Source organism: Triticum dicoccoides, chromosome 4B (genome assembly GCF_002162155.2).
Source record: "Triticum dicoccoides isolate Atlit2015 ecotype Zavitan chromosome 4B, WEW_v2.0, whole genome shotgun sequence".
In the NCBI taxonomy this organism is placed as follows: Eukaryota; Viridiplantae; Streptophyta; class Magnoliopsida; order Poales; family Poaceae; genus Triticum; species Triticum dicoccoides.
This window is the reverse complement of record NC_041387.1, coordinates 380,918,376-380,934,652: the sequence shown is the minus strand read 5'-3', so window position 1 is coordinate 380,934,652 and position 16,277 is coordinate 380,918,376. Positions and strand designations below refer to the sequence as shown.

General features: G+C 45.4%; 1 protein-coding gene across 1 annotated transcript; it reads right to left on the bottom strand.

Annotated features, from left to right (window-relative positions):
* Nucleotides 1-1,835: 1,835 nt before the first annotated feature.
* Nucleotides 1,836-5,112, bottom strand: LOC119292685 (reticulon-like protein B2). Its single transcript, XM_037571431.1, has 7 exons — nucleotides 4,840-5,112; nucleotides 4,553-4,779; nucleotides 3,949-4,181; nucleotides 2,838-3,018; nucleotides 2,611-2,752; nucleotides 2,462-2,531; nucleotides 1,836-2,319 (listed from the first exon to the last, which is right to left on the bottom strand). Exons 1-7 carry the CDS (start codon nucleotides 5,110-5,112, stop codon nucleotides 2,153-2,155), a joined length of 1,293 nt encoding a protein of 430 aa, XP_037427328.1. The 3' UTR covers nucleotides 1,836-2,152.
* Between the last annotated feature and the right edge of the window lie 11,165 nt (nucleotides 5,113-16,277).

Genomic DNA, 16,277 nt, shown 5'->3' with positions numbered 1-16,277 from the left:
CGCCTAAACCGTAATTATTTTAAAACGCCTATTCACCCCCCCTCTAGGCAACATCCTCGATCTTTTACAATTCATTAGGTCCATTTAAATAGAAAATGTTTCGCATCGAATCAATCTGGAAATCAAGTCATTAATGCAATTAATTAATTAGGTAGATAGTTATTTATGCCTATAGATAGTAGAAGCATGGAATTTTTCCAACTAGTCAACTGATCTGGTTGACACTTAACTAGGCATGCAGAGAATTATGTAGGCCGTTAATTATTTGTGTACTAAACTAATATAGCAAGCAGTTAATCGTGCCAAATCATTTTGAAGGCGCTCGATGGCAAGGACGATCAACAGGCTCTCAGCAACATGGCCGAGCTCCGCTTGCCAACATGGACAACGACATATTTCAGGGAAATGTGCGAAATTGGGGTCTGAAATATTTTTAACCCCGAATTTCTGAGGTAGATTCTAACCGATTTCAAAGTAAATTCAAATTATGTTAGAATTCATTAAAATTAAGTGATATTTGAAATCTCAAAATCCGAAACAATTTTCGAAATTTCGCTTATTTTGGTAAGGTCCAAAAATATTATTTTTTTCTAAAATTAAAAACCTTGACGACCACCATGCGCTCGCGACATGGGCGACCTAGCGTTCACCAAGATGGATGATGACTATGCTCTGTAAGATGTCCACACGCTGACGGTTGCCGAAACATTCACGAGTGAGGACAACACGACACAACATTGACCAGTTGGTTCATGCTATAGTAGAAAGGAAGATTGTTACAAGAATAAGAAGGAAAAAGAACTAAATCCACCAAGTGGTCCATGGTGTTTGAGAAAGAAAGAGTGTTTCAAAAATTAAGACGAAAAAAATTAAAGAAAGGGTATTCTAAAAAGTAAGTAGGAATGAGAATTAAAGTTGACGAGGAATGAGAAAGAAGAAGATGATGTGTCGACGTCGAACACACTAATGTTGACGTGGTGCTGGTTGGCGCCAATGAAACATCTTGGCAAAGAGGCTAAGAGTAGAACATGTAGGGGAGGAGGAGGAAGAGAAGAACGACAATTATCCCCTGTAGTATATGTGGGCTGGAGGTGGAGCTTATTGGTGACTAGGAATACGTTCACGTTGCCATTCGCCTCCAACGCCAGTGTGCATTTACCAGGTTGAATGGCCCTTTGGGAATAATCTCTATAATTATTTGTTGTTTTGTGTCAATAGTATAACTTAGTTTAATCCACTCTACTGTATTGTAAACATGAAAATTTTCATCCCTATAATGCACGGCGAAGATGAGGTGGACGTCATCTGGTTTTAAAGGAGGTGATTCCAGCGAGAAACATCCCACTATGACGGCAAACCAAGCGGGAAGGGGAGGTTTCGACAAAAAAAGGGAAGATGCATCACGGGATGCGGTTTTTGTGCTGGACGGCTATTAGAGATAACACGGTGGATAGCCCATAGCAACGCACGAGCGTTCTGCTAGTACTCCCTCCTTCCCGAAATATTTGTCGGAGGGGTGAATAAAATTGGATGTATCTATAACTAAAATACGTCTAGATACATCCATTTCTCCGACGTGTATTTCCGGACGGAGGGAGTACTAAATAAGTTCACAATACTGTGTTGCCAGTTGCAATTATATACTCCCTCCGTCCCAAAAGACACTTATTTTGGGATGAAGTACAAACTTGACCAGGAAACAGGTCTAGAGTGATTTACTTCCTCTGTATCAAAATAGAATTAAACTGTAAAAACATCTTATATTTTGATACAGTGTGAGTACGTGACAACTACTTAACTTCCGTACTCATGACAACAGTTAAATTTTTAAGAGGTTGCAATTGCAGCTCATTTTGCTGCGAAAACCAACTCAATGGTCCATCTCAAAAGAGATGAAAAAAAAACATCAGGGGTAACACGTAGATCAGTCTATACAGATGTGTTCAAGGATATTGGTCGAGGTGCTGCGATCTTCTGCATGCCCTTTTGGCATTGATCTTATTGATCAACAGTACACTGAAAAGGTACCTAAATCAAGTTTCAGTTTCCACTGATCTAGATACCTACTTGATGCAACCTACGATGCAGAAATACAACAAACCCAAACTATTTAACGAGCATAAAAATGACAAGCATCAAACTTTGACGCAGATCAATCATCTTTATCTCTGATGAAGCTTCTAGGTAGTCTGCTTATCACATTTTCGTCGACGATCTTGTAATGCCTTGAGATATTCCGGTGGACCATCCCAGCATACCTGTCCACGTGCTCCTGGTGTCTATGGTAAAGTACAGGTACTGTCACCAGAGCAATGGTTCCTGTCATCCATACACTGTAAAGTTAGTAATGGAATCTCCACAAAGGACCAACAGAGACATGATTATGCATGCCCGGTACCATATGCCCCTACATTTCTCTGCCTGTGTGGACTCAAAATAAGATGTTTACACCATAACATACCTATATAAGCAAGAGTTACAGAAGAGTAGAAATTGCCAATAACAGATAGCAACCACAGGACCGACACAACCTGTGAAGAATTTTCACTGGTCAGTAATCATAATGATCTCATGTAACAACCAAAGAGAAACAATGGCATAATAGCTAACCTGGAAAAAGAGCCGGAAGTCTTTGCCAAGAGTAATGTCATGTGCAATCATTAGCATGTTGTTCACTTTAACACGGAATGAAGCCGCAGCATTATTAACCATCTCCTCTGACAGAACTAACTCAGGCAGTTGCCTAGGTTGCCTACAATAATTAACCGATAACAAATACATTGATAAACTTCTGTTGAAATATGTAAGAACACAAAATCATCGATAAGGTTCCTTACTTATTTAGCAACCCAGATATTTTGACCCATATGAGCTGTACAACTATCAAAATGAGCAGTACATCACAGCAGATAGTCAAGAACGATAGTTCGGACTTCTCGAACAACCACCATGCAATAGTAGCACCAAATATAACACCAACAGTAGCACGTTTACACTTCCATAAGATGATATCAGCAGCTGAAAGATAGGAAAAACATCTTAAATCAATGAGCAAGAGATACATAAGGCCAACTGTACGTGGAGGCATAAAAAGGGCAAAATCATACCGCTGGATATTACTTCAACCTTACCCTTACCATTGCACAAGAGAAATATACAAAGGACAGTACTCTTGAAGTTAAGCTGGTCAATTTATTTATTTTTTGCAGGGAAATTAAGTGTACCAGAAATTCAGATTACAAACTATCAATTAAGTGTATCAGAAATTCAGATAATAAACATAAGAAACAGTCATCTGAGATAAGTGTAGCAATTATTTAGCTACCGCTTTGTAGTATGACAGGTTAGTACTCCTAATGATTGGTCTCTCATTTGAGTATTGATACTAACACAACACGTTGCAGAAAAGAATTTAAAATAATAACATTAATAGCAGTAATAATAATACCTAAGGTATTGGTTCAGTATGTACAGGTGGCCAACATGCCATGTTTGCTTTGAGTTATGAATCACATGTATTTCAATGGTGATTGAGTTGATAAGCATCAGCTAGAATTCAGAGCAAAACTTAATGGCATGATCTCAGTTACCTGTGTACACTCACATCCTAGCACGCGCTCTCTGAAACCACAGTACACAATCTGAACTACAGTCTACAGACCTACACCCAGCCTTGGCCACACTCACGCACGCTTCTTCTACTTAACCTACGAAATGAAAGCCAAAAGGTCAACCACCTTTACTCAACCCTGCCATTACTCCCGCAAATACACATGATCCAATCGAGAGAGACCATCGGAAAGCCCAGTGACAATCTGGCCAATCATCCATCCGCCTCACAACATCCAATTCGCGTTTGCAATCACACAGCTGTAGTGTAAGAGCGATTTACCCCGAACTCAGCAGAAAACGGGAGGAGATAACTGGGGGTAGAAGAGTAGTGGTTACCTTTGCCGCCGCCAACGATCTGGTGCACTGAGAGTCGATGGCCGCCGCCCGCGGAGCTGCAGGGGTCAGCGGACACCTCGATCCCGGCGTTCGCGGGCTCCGCCCCGCTGGCGCTGGTCTCCATGGCGAGCCCTTGCTTCGTGGCGGGATCGGAGAGGAGGCGAGGCGCTTCGGGGAAAGAAAATAGTCCGGAGACGGGGGAGAAGGAAAGGGGGAGGTAGTTTCTTCTTTTACTTTTTGATTGATGACAGGTGGGGCTGCCACTTCATTTTTCGACGGGGCGGCGGCGGTAGCACCCGTGAGCGTTTTTTCTTAAAGCATCTCCAGCCGTTCGGTTCTTCAAGGCGTCGAAAAAGAGCGGCCTGGGGGCGAGCCGGCGCTAGATCGTTTTTTGGGGTCCAGTTCGCTCCCAGTCACACGTCCACGGTTGCCACGGGTTCGGCGAAGTTCGTTTCAATTTTTTTGCAAACTCGGCGACTTTTGCATGAACTCAACCATTTTTCGTCGAAATTTGTACAAAAACTTAAAAACATGCATGAACTAACTTAAAAACGAACTAAAAAGCCTAGCCGCTGCCGCCACCATCGCCGCCGCCGTCGTCTACATGCCGAGAAGCCTGTAAAAGCGGGTGTAGTCGTCGTCGTCGTCGTGCGCCTCACCTGCGGCGTCCCTGCTGCATCCCTCGCCGGGGTCGCGGACAGCGCTTGACGGCCCGGCCTCGCCCTCGTCGTCGCTGTCGATGACGATAACACCGCCCTCCTCGGCGCGGCGACGGGCCTCGGCGCGGCTACGGGCCTGGGTCTCCAGGTACGCCCGACGCTGGCGGCGCACCTGCTCGCCGACGTAGTCCTCCCTCGCCCATTTGAGGGCGGACTAGTCGTCGGGGGCTACCATGCCGGCGTGCTCCGGCTTCACGGGAAGCATGTCCAGCTCGGGCTTTAGCCAGACCAGACGAAGGGAGCGCCTCGTCGGTGCCACCGCAGGCGAGGGCTCCTTGATGACGAGGGCGCCGCTGCGAGCGCGACGCCCAAGTGGTGTCTCCTTCAGCTCGGGTTTGACGGGGCGGAGGGCCGGCGAGCCGGAGCCTGACGACGAGGACGACCCCGGCTCCATTCGTCGCGGCATCCAGGAACTGTCGCGGCGGCGAGAGAAGGAGGGGCGCATCGGGTACTCCAGCCGCGGCACATTGCCGGTCTCAATGTGGTCGAGGACGGCGTCGAGTGTGCGGCCGGGGACGCCCCACCACTCGCGCCGTCCTTCGGAGTTGAGGCGGCCGCGGGGGATGGTGACGTTGACGGAGGCGATCTGCTCCTCGCGGCGGTGCTCGAAGTACAGCGTCCACAACGTTTTGCTGTCGGGAGCGTATCTCGGCTCGTTCCGCTGCCCTCCGTCAGCAAGGAGCGGATGCGGGCATTCTCCGCCCGCCGTGCCTCCCCTTCGGGCACCGGCGGCACCGGGACGCCGCCGACGCTCAGTCTCCACGAACCCGACACGCGCATGTTGGGGGGCGCTGGGTACTCGGCCTCGTACAGAAGGCGCGCCTCCGGCTCCTAGAGGTGTCGGCGGCTGAAGCCGTTCGCCGCTGCGCCGTCGCCTGGGTATGTCTCCGCCATGGTTTCGCTCGTCGGCGGGCAGGGGAGTGGTGGGAGAGCTCATCGGGGGGAGAAGGCTTTCGCGGGAGGGAGAGGGGGAGGCTGTGGCGCTCACCCGCTGGGAGGGGGCGCCTTTTATAGCCGAAGCGGGGTGGTCGGGAGGGGGGGGGGTCATGCAGGCGGGACGCGCGTCGGCGGCGTCTTCACAGTGCCGCCCGTGAGGTATAAACGCATTGATTCCCGCGGGAACCGAGGCGATGAGGTCGACGAAGCGGCCGTCTCGCTGACTCGGCGAGCCCGCGGCTGTTTTGCGCCAAAACACTCGACCTGGCGCCCCCGGGCGCCCCCCGGCGCGTCGGGTTTAGCTTGGGTCCGCCGGTGCTGATTTCGGCCCAAGACGAAGAAAAACGGGCTCCTGGGGGCGCGACTGGGCCGTTTTTTCGGCGCCGGCGCAAAAAAAATCACCTGGGGAGGCCGTTCTGGGGGCGTGGCTGGAGATGCTCTTAGCATGTCCAAACGGGGTAGTAAACCTCCCGTAACTGTTCGAACCGCGGACGACATCCAACGCTGACCTGTATCAGTCTGCGGGATGGTCCGGACGCGATTTCTCTCGTAAATCAGAACAAAAGTGCGGGAGCTTTGCGGAAGTCCGCTTCTGACCGCCCCTGGACCACCAAAAACCCATCACCCGCCCCTCCCACACTTTTCTTCCGATGCACGTGCCGCATTCATGCCGGCCCAGGCATGCGGAGGCTGACATTGATGCTGTGATATGACCGGAGGGAGGGAGGGCGGCGCTGACCGACGCGACCTCTCAGCAGCCGCCGCTTCAATGCGGACGCAGGTTCCCGAGGAACCAACTCCTGCCGCTGCGCCGCATTGAAGCGACTGACCGGCTCTTCGCATGGCCTGGCGCGGCTATTTAAGCCGTGCTCCGAAGTCGTCCACATCGCATGCTCCTCCTCCCCTCCCCGCCCATCTCCCTCCACATCTCTGGCTGCGATGGGCAAGTCCTGGGCGTCAGCGCTGGCAGGCGGTTCCAGGGTGGGATCTGACGACTCGTGGAGACACCGCCCTGAAATTCCGGGGCCGTCGTCCTCGTCGCCTGGCAGCGACTCAAAGCGGGTGAAGATCATCATATCTTCCGCGCGACGAGGAGGACCAGCTGCCACCGCCACCGCAGTCCACACCGACGGTGCCGGGCAAGGTCTAAGCTGGCACGGACACACAGTTCGAGGAACAGATGGAGTTGATGCTCCATCGCTCTATCGTCCACACCAGCGACCCGGCTCCCCTAGCGGGGTGCTCCTCCCCGTAAAGCCGGAGCCGACATCCTCTACACGCTCTTCGCCCGCCGCGCAACCGCGGCGTCCAAATCAAACGTCGTGTCAAGCAGGAGCGGCTCTCACTGCCGCCCCGATGCGTCGTGAAGGAGGAGTGTCTCTTGCCGCCACCCGACGCATCGTGAAGGTGGAGCGCCGCTCGCCGCCGCCCCTGCCCAAGGCGCGCGGGCGCATTCTGCACTTCCTCCGCAGTGGCGGCTCCTCATCATCGTCCCGGAGCGCTATGACGGCGCATGAGTACGCTGACCGGGAGTAGCAGTGACAGGATAGCCGCAACGGCATGCGCCGATCCAAGTTCGCGGACTCAGATGTCCCGCCGCCACACATCATGGTGAACCCGGACCCGGCGTACGCCTGGGCCCTGGACCGCTCCGTGACGACATCGGGGACAGCCAAGCGCCGTCTTCGCCGCCTCGACGGGGAGATGGCCAGGTACGGTGAGGAATGGTCCCTCACTGAGATCATTGTCGCCGCTAAGGACGATGCCTCCAATGACCGTCGCCCTCTCCTCCAGCCCCACGTCCTCGGTGGCCGCGGTCGCACTACGCTCGTCATATGAGGAGGTGGAGAGGATCATCCCCGAGTGTCAGGCGGCCACCGGCAAGCCCTGCCGCGAAATTTCCACCTTCCACCGCCCTAAGCCCGACGACTCCGACTCCGACATCGGGTCGGGCAATGATGACGGAGGGGGAGGGGCCGTCGGTCAGCCCGGCATGACCTACGAGGTCGCCGTGAAGTATAGGATAGTTTAGTGTTTTAGTATTGGGTTTTTAGTTCACCGGATGAAATATTGTTCGGTTGTATGTACAAATTATTCTACTTTTGACGATTTATGTCATGTTTATATCAAAATTTGTCTGGTTTGATCGAATTTTGTCTAATTGGTATGAGTTGTTGTGAAAATGTATGCGGGTAGTGTTGGATGGCTGCCTCCTTATCGTTGGAGATGCCCTTAACTAGCACAATGTGAATTCACTAGCTTAGGAAGTCGTTGAAATACGTTGAGGTCCTGCGGCCTCTACACGTGATTCATGATTTTAAAAAAATATAACAAAATATCAAACAACGTGCATTGGTGAATCTTAAGCCATCATAGTAGGGTCTTTACAAGACACACCATTTTAAACGTTAGAACATACGAGAATAGGCATTAGTAAGTCGACTGCACAAGGTCGTTGATCAGGTAGAAGGGCAAGAATTACCATCACTTTGGAGTTACAGTTTGTTCACTCTCTTGATCTATGAATAGAATTGAAAGAGCTTGGTCGAAAAGTGAAACTGAAAACTGTTGAAATGTGAGAGTAGGCCTAGGGCCCAACTAGCAATTTCAAAAAATCTCTAAGGTCCCATGTGGGTTATATGGCAATGAGTGTGGTGGAAAGTTTAGTCTCATACCTCTAGTTGGAGAGGAGTTGGACCTTCTTATAAGAGATTCTCTTCCACTTGCTATTGGAGCTTGAGAAGAGAAGTGACTCCCGCGTGCTCCTCCTCCTCCTCCGCCAACATTGCCTCGCCGCGGGTTGTAGGAATGAGCCGAGCTCACATCGGTCCAACCCACGTCTCTCCACGTTCCTTTTGCTGGTGTTGCCGATGGTGATCCCATCCTGTCCACCACGTACATGGTTGATGAGAGAGCAGGCCTCTGAAACCCCACCTCTTCAGATGTTGTACGGGAGAGGGGCGATTTGGTTATTGGGGAGCATGTCTCCTATGCGACTGCTCACCGTCGTTCATCCACTGCATCATTCGTTCGTGTCATCCTCATCGTCACCATGTCCACCGCCAATGAAGTCGACCATGCGACCACCGAGAAACTAGAAGCCAAGAAGAAGTCCGCCACTGCCACCGCCACGACTTCTGCCTGGCCTATTAGAGGGTATAACTCGCTTATCACGCTCCTATTTATTCCTGTCTTAGCACTACTACTTATGTGTGTAGATGTTTCTACTATATGCATAGTACACGCTTATCTGGATCACAATCAGTATGTTATTACTTTTGTCAATGCCATGCTCATGATTTATTCATGAAATAGATTAACCAAAAGTTGCATATATACTCAACAATCCAAAAAACTAATATGTGTAGGCAATTTTTGAATCATGGCTTTGCTGCTTCACTGAAACTAGATAAGTTTACCGATACGTATTTTAAATGTTGGCAGATCAAAACCACCTTATGGCTCACAGTGATGGACATGTTCAGGGTCGCCAGTGCTACTCCCATAGAAAGGATCACTCTTGAACTAGAGAAGGCATTCAGGGAGGCCATCGTCATCTTTCTTGGAGAAAATCTGAGCACGATTGAAGATTAGTTGGTTGATGCACATTTACATATGCGGGTTGCCAAGGACTTGTGAGAGGTGCTCGAATCTAAATTCGGCACCACCGATGCTTGGAGCGAGATGTATTTCATCGAGCAGTTCCATGTTTATAGAATGGTTGAGAACCGTTCTGTATTGAAACAGGCAAATGAGATACAGTGCATCGCTAAGGAAATTGAGCTTCTTAAGTGTGATTTACCGGGCAAATTTTCCATGGGACGCATAATCTCCAAGCTCCCTAATTTCTCAAGAACTTTGCTACCACTTTGAAACATTAGAGGCGTGAATTCTCAGTAAATGATGGCATGAACCATCTAAGTGTTGAGCAGAATTCGAGAGCAAATGACTCGCACGGTAAAGGAGTCGAAGGAACTTATGTCGCCAATATGGTACATCAGAGGAACTTCAATTCCCACAAGTCCAAGGGGAAGAGTTATGTCCAATAGAATACTGACTTTAAGAAGAAGGGTAAGAAGACCCTCAAGAAGAACAAGAAGGGAGATGGTTGCTTCACTTGTGGTTCTGAGGAACATTGGGTAAACAAGTGCCGCAACAAGTGCAAGAAGCCAAGGCCGGACTCTAAGTCTGCCAATATGATTGTGGGAAACAATGAGAGTGGTGCAGTATTTTCAGTTTGCCAGTCCACCGTTTAGTGGGTGGACACAGGTGCAAATATTCATGTGTGTGCTAACATTTCATTGTCCTCTTCTTACCAGGCCATGGATCACGGGTCCGTATTGATGCGGAATGGTGCGAGTGCTTCTGTTCATGGTGTTAGCACGGTCGATCTGAAGTTTACGTCAGGAAGGATCGTGCAGCTGAAGAACATGCAACATGTCCCCGCCATCAAGAAGAACCTCGTTAGTGGCTTCCTTCTGTGTAGAGAATGGTTTAAGTTGGTCTTCGAGTCTAATAAAGTAGTCGTTACGAAATATGGACTATTCATTGGAAAGGTTATGAATGCTGAGGTTTGTTCCGCCTTTACCTAACAAATCTTTGTAATAAATTCATGAACTATATTCATCGAGTATTGATGAATTAGAAGTTTGGCATTCACGTCTTTATCACATTAGTTTTGGTGTTATGACACGGCTAGAAAAATTGAATTTAATCCCGAGTTTCACTTTAGCCAAAGGTTCTAGGTGTCATTCTGTGTGCAAGCTAAGCAACCTCACAAGTCCCACAAGGCTGTGGAGGAGAGACACTTGGCACCATTAGAACTCATATATTCTGATCTTTGTGAGATGAATGGTGTGTTGACTAAAGGTGGAAAGAAATGCTTCATGACATTAATAGATGATTCCACTAGATATTGCTATGTGCATCTGTTAAATACCAAAGATGAGGCTCTACACTACTTTAAAGTCTGTAAGGTAGAAGTTGAGAATCAACTTGTAAATAAAATGAAATGAGTCTGATTAGATTGTGCCAGAGAGTACTTATCTAATGAGTTTGATTCTTTTTGTGGAACACAATATAATCATGAGAGGACGCCTCCCTACTCACTCGAGTAAAGCATGGTTTCCGAATGGAAAAACCATACTCTAACTCATTTGGTTAATGCCATGTTAGATACACCGGGTTTATCCAGATAATGGTGGGGGAGGCTATATTAACGTCGGGTCATGTCCTGAATAATGTTCCGACAAAGGATCATGAGGTCACTCCCTATGGGAAATGGGAGAAGAGAAGAACTACAATCTTGTACTTGCATACTTGGGGCTGTTTGGTGAAAGTCAATGTGCCAATTCCCAAAAAGAGTAAGCTTGGACCAAAGACCGTGGGCTGTGTTAATTTGGGCTATGCTAAGAACATCGTGGACTATAGATTTCTAGTAGTGAATTTTGAGACACCTGACGTGAAGGTTGATACAATTATTGAGTCTAAGGATGCTACATTCTTTGAGGATAATTTTCCTATGAGAGATATGCAAATCACTTCTAGACAGGAATCTAAGGAGACTCCCGAGCCTGTCATTCCTATGGAACACTATGAACAAACACATGATGAAAGTCTTGAGGTTGATGATGATCATGAAACCCTTGGTAGGGCAAGAGACAAAGAACTTCAAAGACCTTTGGTTATGATTTCCTTGTGTACCTCTTGGATGATACTCCCACTTCTATTTTTGAAGCATATGCATCTCCAGATGCTGACTACTGGAAAGAAACGGTCCGTTGCGAGATGGATTCCATCATGGATAATGGGACATGGGAAATCATTGAACGTCCCTATGGTTGCAAACCATTGGGATGTAAGTGGGTGCTCAATAAGAAGCTTAGGCCCGACGGTACTATTGAAAAGTACAAGGCTAGGCTTGTGGCCAAGGGTTATGCCCAGAAAGAAGAAGATTTCTTCGATGCTTATTCACCCATGACTAGACTGACCACCATTCGAGTGTTACTTGCGTTAGCGGCCTCGCATGGTCTTCTCGTCTATCGGATGGATGTCAAGACGACTTTACTGAATGGAGAGCTCGACGAGGAAATCTACATGCAACAGTCAGATGGCTTTGTGATAGATGGTCAGTAAGGCAAGGTGTGTAAGTTGCTAAAATCTTTATATGGTCTACGACAAGCACCTAAGCAATGGCATCAAAAGTTTAATACAAATTTAACATATGTTGGCTTCTTTGTCAATGAAGCTGACAAATGTGTGTACTATCGCCATGGTGGAGGCGAAGGAGTTATACTATGCTTGTATGTTGATAACATACTGATATTTGGAACTAACCTCAAAGTCATTGAGGAGGTCAAGTCATTTCAAACTCAAAACTTTGAGATGAAGGACCTTGGTGCGGATGATGCTATCTTGAACATCAAGCTATTGAGAGATGATGAGGGTGGAATTACACTTTTGCAATCCCATTAAGTTGAGAAGATTTTGAGTTGTTTGGGATATTCAGACTGCAAAATCTCTTAAACACCATATGATCTTAGTGTGTTGATTCTAAAGTTTGAAGGCACAACTAAAGATAAATTGAGATACTCTCAAATCATTGGTTCATTCATTTATCTAACAAGCGCTACGAGGCCTGACATCATGTTTGACGTGAGAAAATTGAGCCAGTTTGTTTCCCACCCGGGTGAAGTACATTGGCATACTATAGAAAGAATTATGCGCTATCTGAAAGCTACTATGAACTATGGACTTCACTATACCGGATACCCATCGTACTTGAAAGGTATAGTGATGAAAATTGGATCTCTGATGCTAATGAGATGAAGGCCCCAACTGGTATGTGATACGTCTCCAACGTATCTATAATTTTTGATTGTTCCATGCTATTATATTATCTGTTTTGGATGTTTTATATGCATTTATATGCTATTTTATATGATTTTTGGGACTAACCTATTAACCTAGAGCGTAGTGCCAATTTCTGTTTTTCCTTGTTTTTGAGTTTTATAGAAAAGAAATATCAAACGGGGTCCAAATGAGCTGAAAATTCCCGATGATTCTTTTGGGACCAGAAGAAGCCCCCAAAGCAAAAGAGTTGGGCCAGAAGAGTCCCGAGTCATCCACGAGGGTGGAGGGTGCGCCCTACCCCCTGGGCGCACCCCCCTACCTCTGGTTGACTCGGAGACCCTCCTGACGTGAAACTGACACAAAAAATTCCTATAAATACAGAAACCCCTGAAAAGAAATCTAGATCGGCAGTTCTGCCGCCGCAAGCCTTTGTAGCCACCAAAAACCAATCGGGACCCTATTCCGGCACCCTGCTGGTGGGGGGAATCATCATCGGTGGCCATCTTCATCATCCCGACGCTCTCCATGACGAGGAGGGATTAGTTCACCCTCGGGGCTGAGGGTATGTACCAGTAGCTATGTGTTTGATCTCTCTCTCTCTCTCTCTCTCTCTTTCTCTCTCTCTCTCTCTCTCGTGTTCTTGATATGGCACGTTCTTGATGTATCGTGAGCTTTGCTATTATAGTTGGATCTTATGATGCTTCTCCCCCTCTACCTTCTTGTAATGAATTGAGTTTCCCTTTGAAGTTATCTTATCGGATTGAGTCTGTAAGGATTTGAGAACACTTATGTATGTCTTGCATGTGCTTATCTGTGGTGACAATGGGATATTCACGTGATCCACTTGATGTATGTTTTGGTGATCAACTTGCGGGTTCACCTTGTGAACTTATGCATAGGGGTTGGCACACGTTTTCGTCTTGACTCTTCGGTAGAAACTTTGGGGCACTCTTTAAAGTTCTTTGTGTTGGTTTGAATAGATGAATCTGAGATTGTGTGATGCATATCGTATAATCAAACCCACAGATACTTGAGGTGACATTGGAGTATCCAGGTGACATTAGGGTTTCGGTTGATGTGTGTCTTAAGGTGTTATTTTACTACGAACTCTAGGGCTGTTTGTGACACTTATAGGAATAGCCCAATGGATTGATCAGAAAGAATAACTTTGAGGTGGTTTCCTACCCTACAATAATCTCTTCGTTTGTTCTCCGCTATTAGTGACTTTGGAGTGACTCTTTGTTGCATGTTGAGGGATTGTTATATGATCCAATTATGTTATCCTTGTTGAGAGAACTTACACTAGTGAAAGTATGAACCCTAGGCCTTGTTTCGAAGCATTTCAATATAGTTTTCGCTCACTTTTACCACTTGCTACCTTGCTGTTTTTATATTTTCATTAGAAAAACCTACATCTACCATCCATTGCACTTGTATGACCATCTCTTCGCCGAACTAGTGCACCTATACAATTTACCATTGTATTGGGTGTGTTGGGGACACAAGAAACTCTTTGTTATTTGGTTGCAGGGTTTATTGGGAGAGACCATCTTCATCCTACGCCTCCCACGGATTGATAAACCTTAGGTCATCCACTTGAGGGAAATTTGCTACTGTCCTACAAACCTCTGCACTTGGAGGCCCAACAACGTCTACAAGAATATGGTTCCGCAGTAGACATCAAGCTCTTTTCTGGCGCCGTTGCCGGTGAGGTTAGTGCTTGAAGGTATATCTTTAGATCTTGCAATTGAATCTTTTAGTTTCTTGTTTTATCACTAGTTTAGTCTATAAAAGAAAACTACACAAAAAATGGAATTGAGGTTGCCTCATATGCTTCATCTTTTTAATGTCTTTCGTGAAAATGATTTAAAGGAAAATTGTGCTCAAGTGTTAGAAAAATAAGTCTATAAAATGTTTGGCACTAAATCTTTGAATGATGAGCATGATTGCAATGTTGTTAGTATGAATTATTTGAATATCCATGATGCTAATGATATGCAAAGCCATAAGCTTTGGGATGCTATGTTTGATGAAGATGATATTTTTTGTCCCCCAAGTTTTTATGAGCAAAGTTATTATGATGATAGCATGCCTTCTATTTATGATAATTATATTGATAAAAGTGGATTTGGAGAGATCATGACTTTATTTAGTGATGAATCCACTATTTCGGAAGAGGTTCCAATTGATTATAAGAACAAAGTTGCTACCTATGATGATTATTGTGATGACAAGTATGCTATAAAGAATAATTATAAGCATGAAACTTGTCATCTTGATTTTAATTTTCAATTGGACTATGCCTCACATGATAGTTATTTTGTTGAGTTTGCTCCCACTACTATTCATGAGGAGAAATTTGCTTATGTGGAAAGTAATAAAATTTCTATGTTTGTGTCTCATGAAAATAATGCTTTATGTGATGGTTATATTGTTGAATTCATTCATGGTGCCACTGAAAATTATTATGAGGGAGGAATATATGCTTGTAGGAATTGGAATAATATCAAGTTTCGTCTCTCTGTGTTAAATTTTTTGAAGCTATGCTTGTTTCGCTTTCCTATGCTAGTTGATTCGTGTTCCCATAAGTTGTTTGCTTACAAAATACCTAGGCATAGGAAGTGGGTTAGACTTAAATGTGCTAGTCATATTCTTCATGATGCTCCTATTATGTTTCAATTCTTATCTTTTATGTGAGCATCATTGAAATCATAATGCCTAGCTAGAAAGGCATTAAAGAAAAACGCCTGTTGGGAGAGAACCCAATATTTAACCCTACTGTTTTTGTGTGTTCACATGAGTAAGGTACTGTAGTAATCATGTTTTATAGATTTTGTTTCAATAAAGTGCCTAGTAAAACCTTTAGGATAGCTTGTGGTGATAGTTGTGTTGATCCTGCTGAAAATCAGAAACTTTTGCGCTCAGTAAATAATTTCCAGAATCTTATTGAAACGTGATTTTGACCTGATTCTTTCTTCTATGGATTGGTTCACAAATTTCTAAGGTGAAACTATTTTTGTCAGAATTTTTGGAGTTACAGAAGTATTCGAGAGTTACAGACTACTACAGACTGTTCTGTTTTTGACAGATTCTATTTTCTATGTGTTGTTTGCTTATTTTGATTAATCTATGAGTAGTATCGGAGGGTATGAACCATAGATAAGTTGGAATACAGTATATATTACACTAATATGAATTTAGAATGAGTTCACAACAGTACTTAAGTGGTGATTTATTTTCTTATACTAACGGAGCTTACGTGTTTTCTGTTGTGAAGTTTTCAAGTTTTGGGTAAAGATTCTATAGACTATGGAATAAATGGTGGAAAGAGCCTAAGGTTGGGGATGCCCAAGGCACCCCAAGGTAATATTCAAGGACAACCAAGAGCCTAAGCTTGGGGATGCCCTGGAAAGCATCCCCTCTTTCGTCTTCATTCATCGGTAACTTTACTTGAGGCTATATTTTTATTCACCACATGATATGTGTTTTGCTTGGAGCGTTATTTTATTTTGTTTTTGTTTTGCTTGTTGTTTGAATAATATCCCAAGATACAAAATTATTAAATGTTAGATAGTCTTCACATAGTTGCATAACTATTCAACTACTCATTGATCTTCACTTATATCTTTCGGAGTAGTTTGTCGTTTGCTCTAGTGCTTCACTTATATCTTTTTAGAGCATGGTGGTGGTTTTATTTTAGAAATTGATTAACTATCATGCTTAACTTATATTATTTTGAGAGTCTCTAAACAGCATGGTAATTTTCTTAGGCTATGAATTTAGTGCTAATATGGTAGGCATCCAAGAGGGATATAATGAAAA

Bases quoted from the DNA above. Each gene is read 5' to 3' on its own strand.
- LOC119292685 (XM_037571431.1), bottom strand. From the start codon at position 5,112: ATGCGCCCCTCCTTCTCTCGCCGCCGCGACAGTTCCTGGATGCCGCGA. The intron at 3,019-3,948 runs GTAACCACTACT...CCTATCTTTCAG, and splicing joins GATCGTTGGCGGCGGCAAAG to CTGCTGATATCATCTTATGG. The intron at 2,320-2,461 runs GTATGTTATGGT...TATGGATGACAG, and splicing joins TGTAACTCTTGCTTATATAG to GAACCATTGCTCTGGTGACA.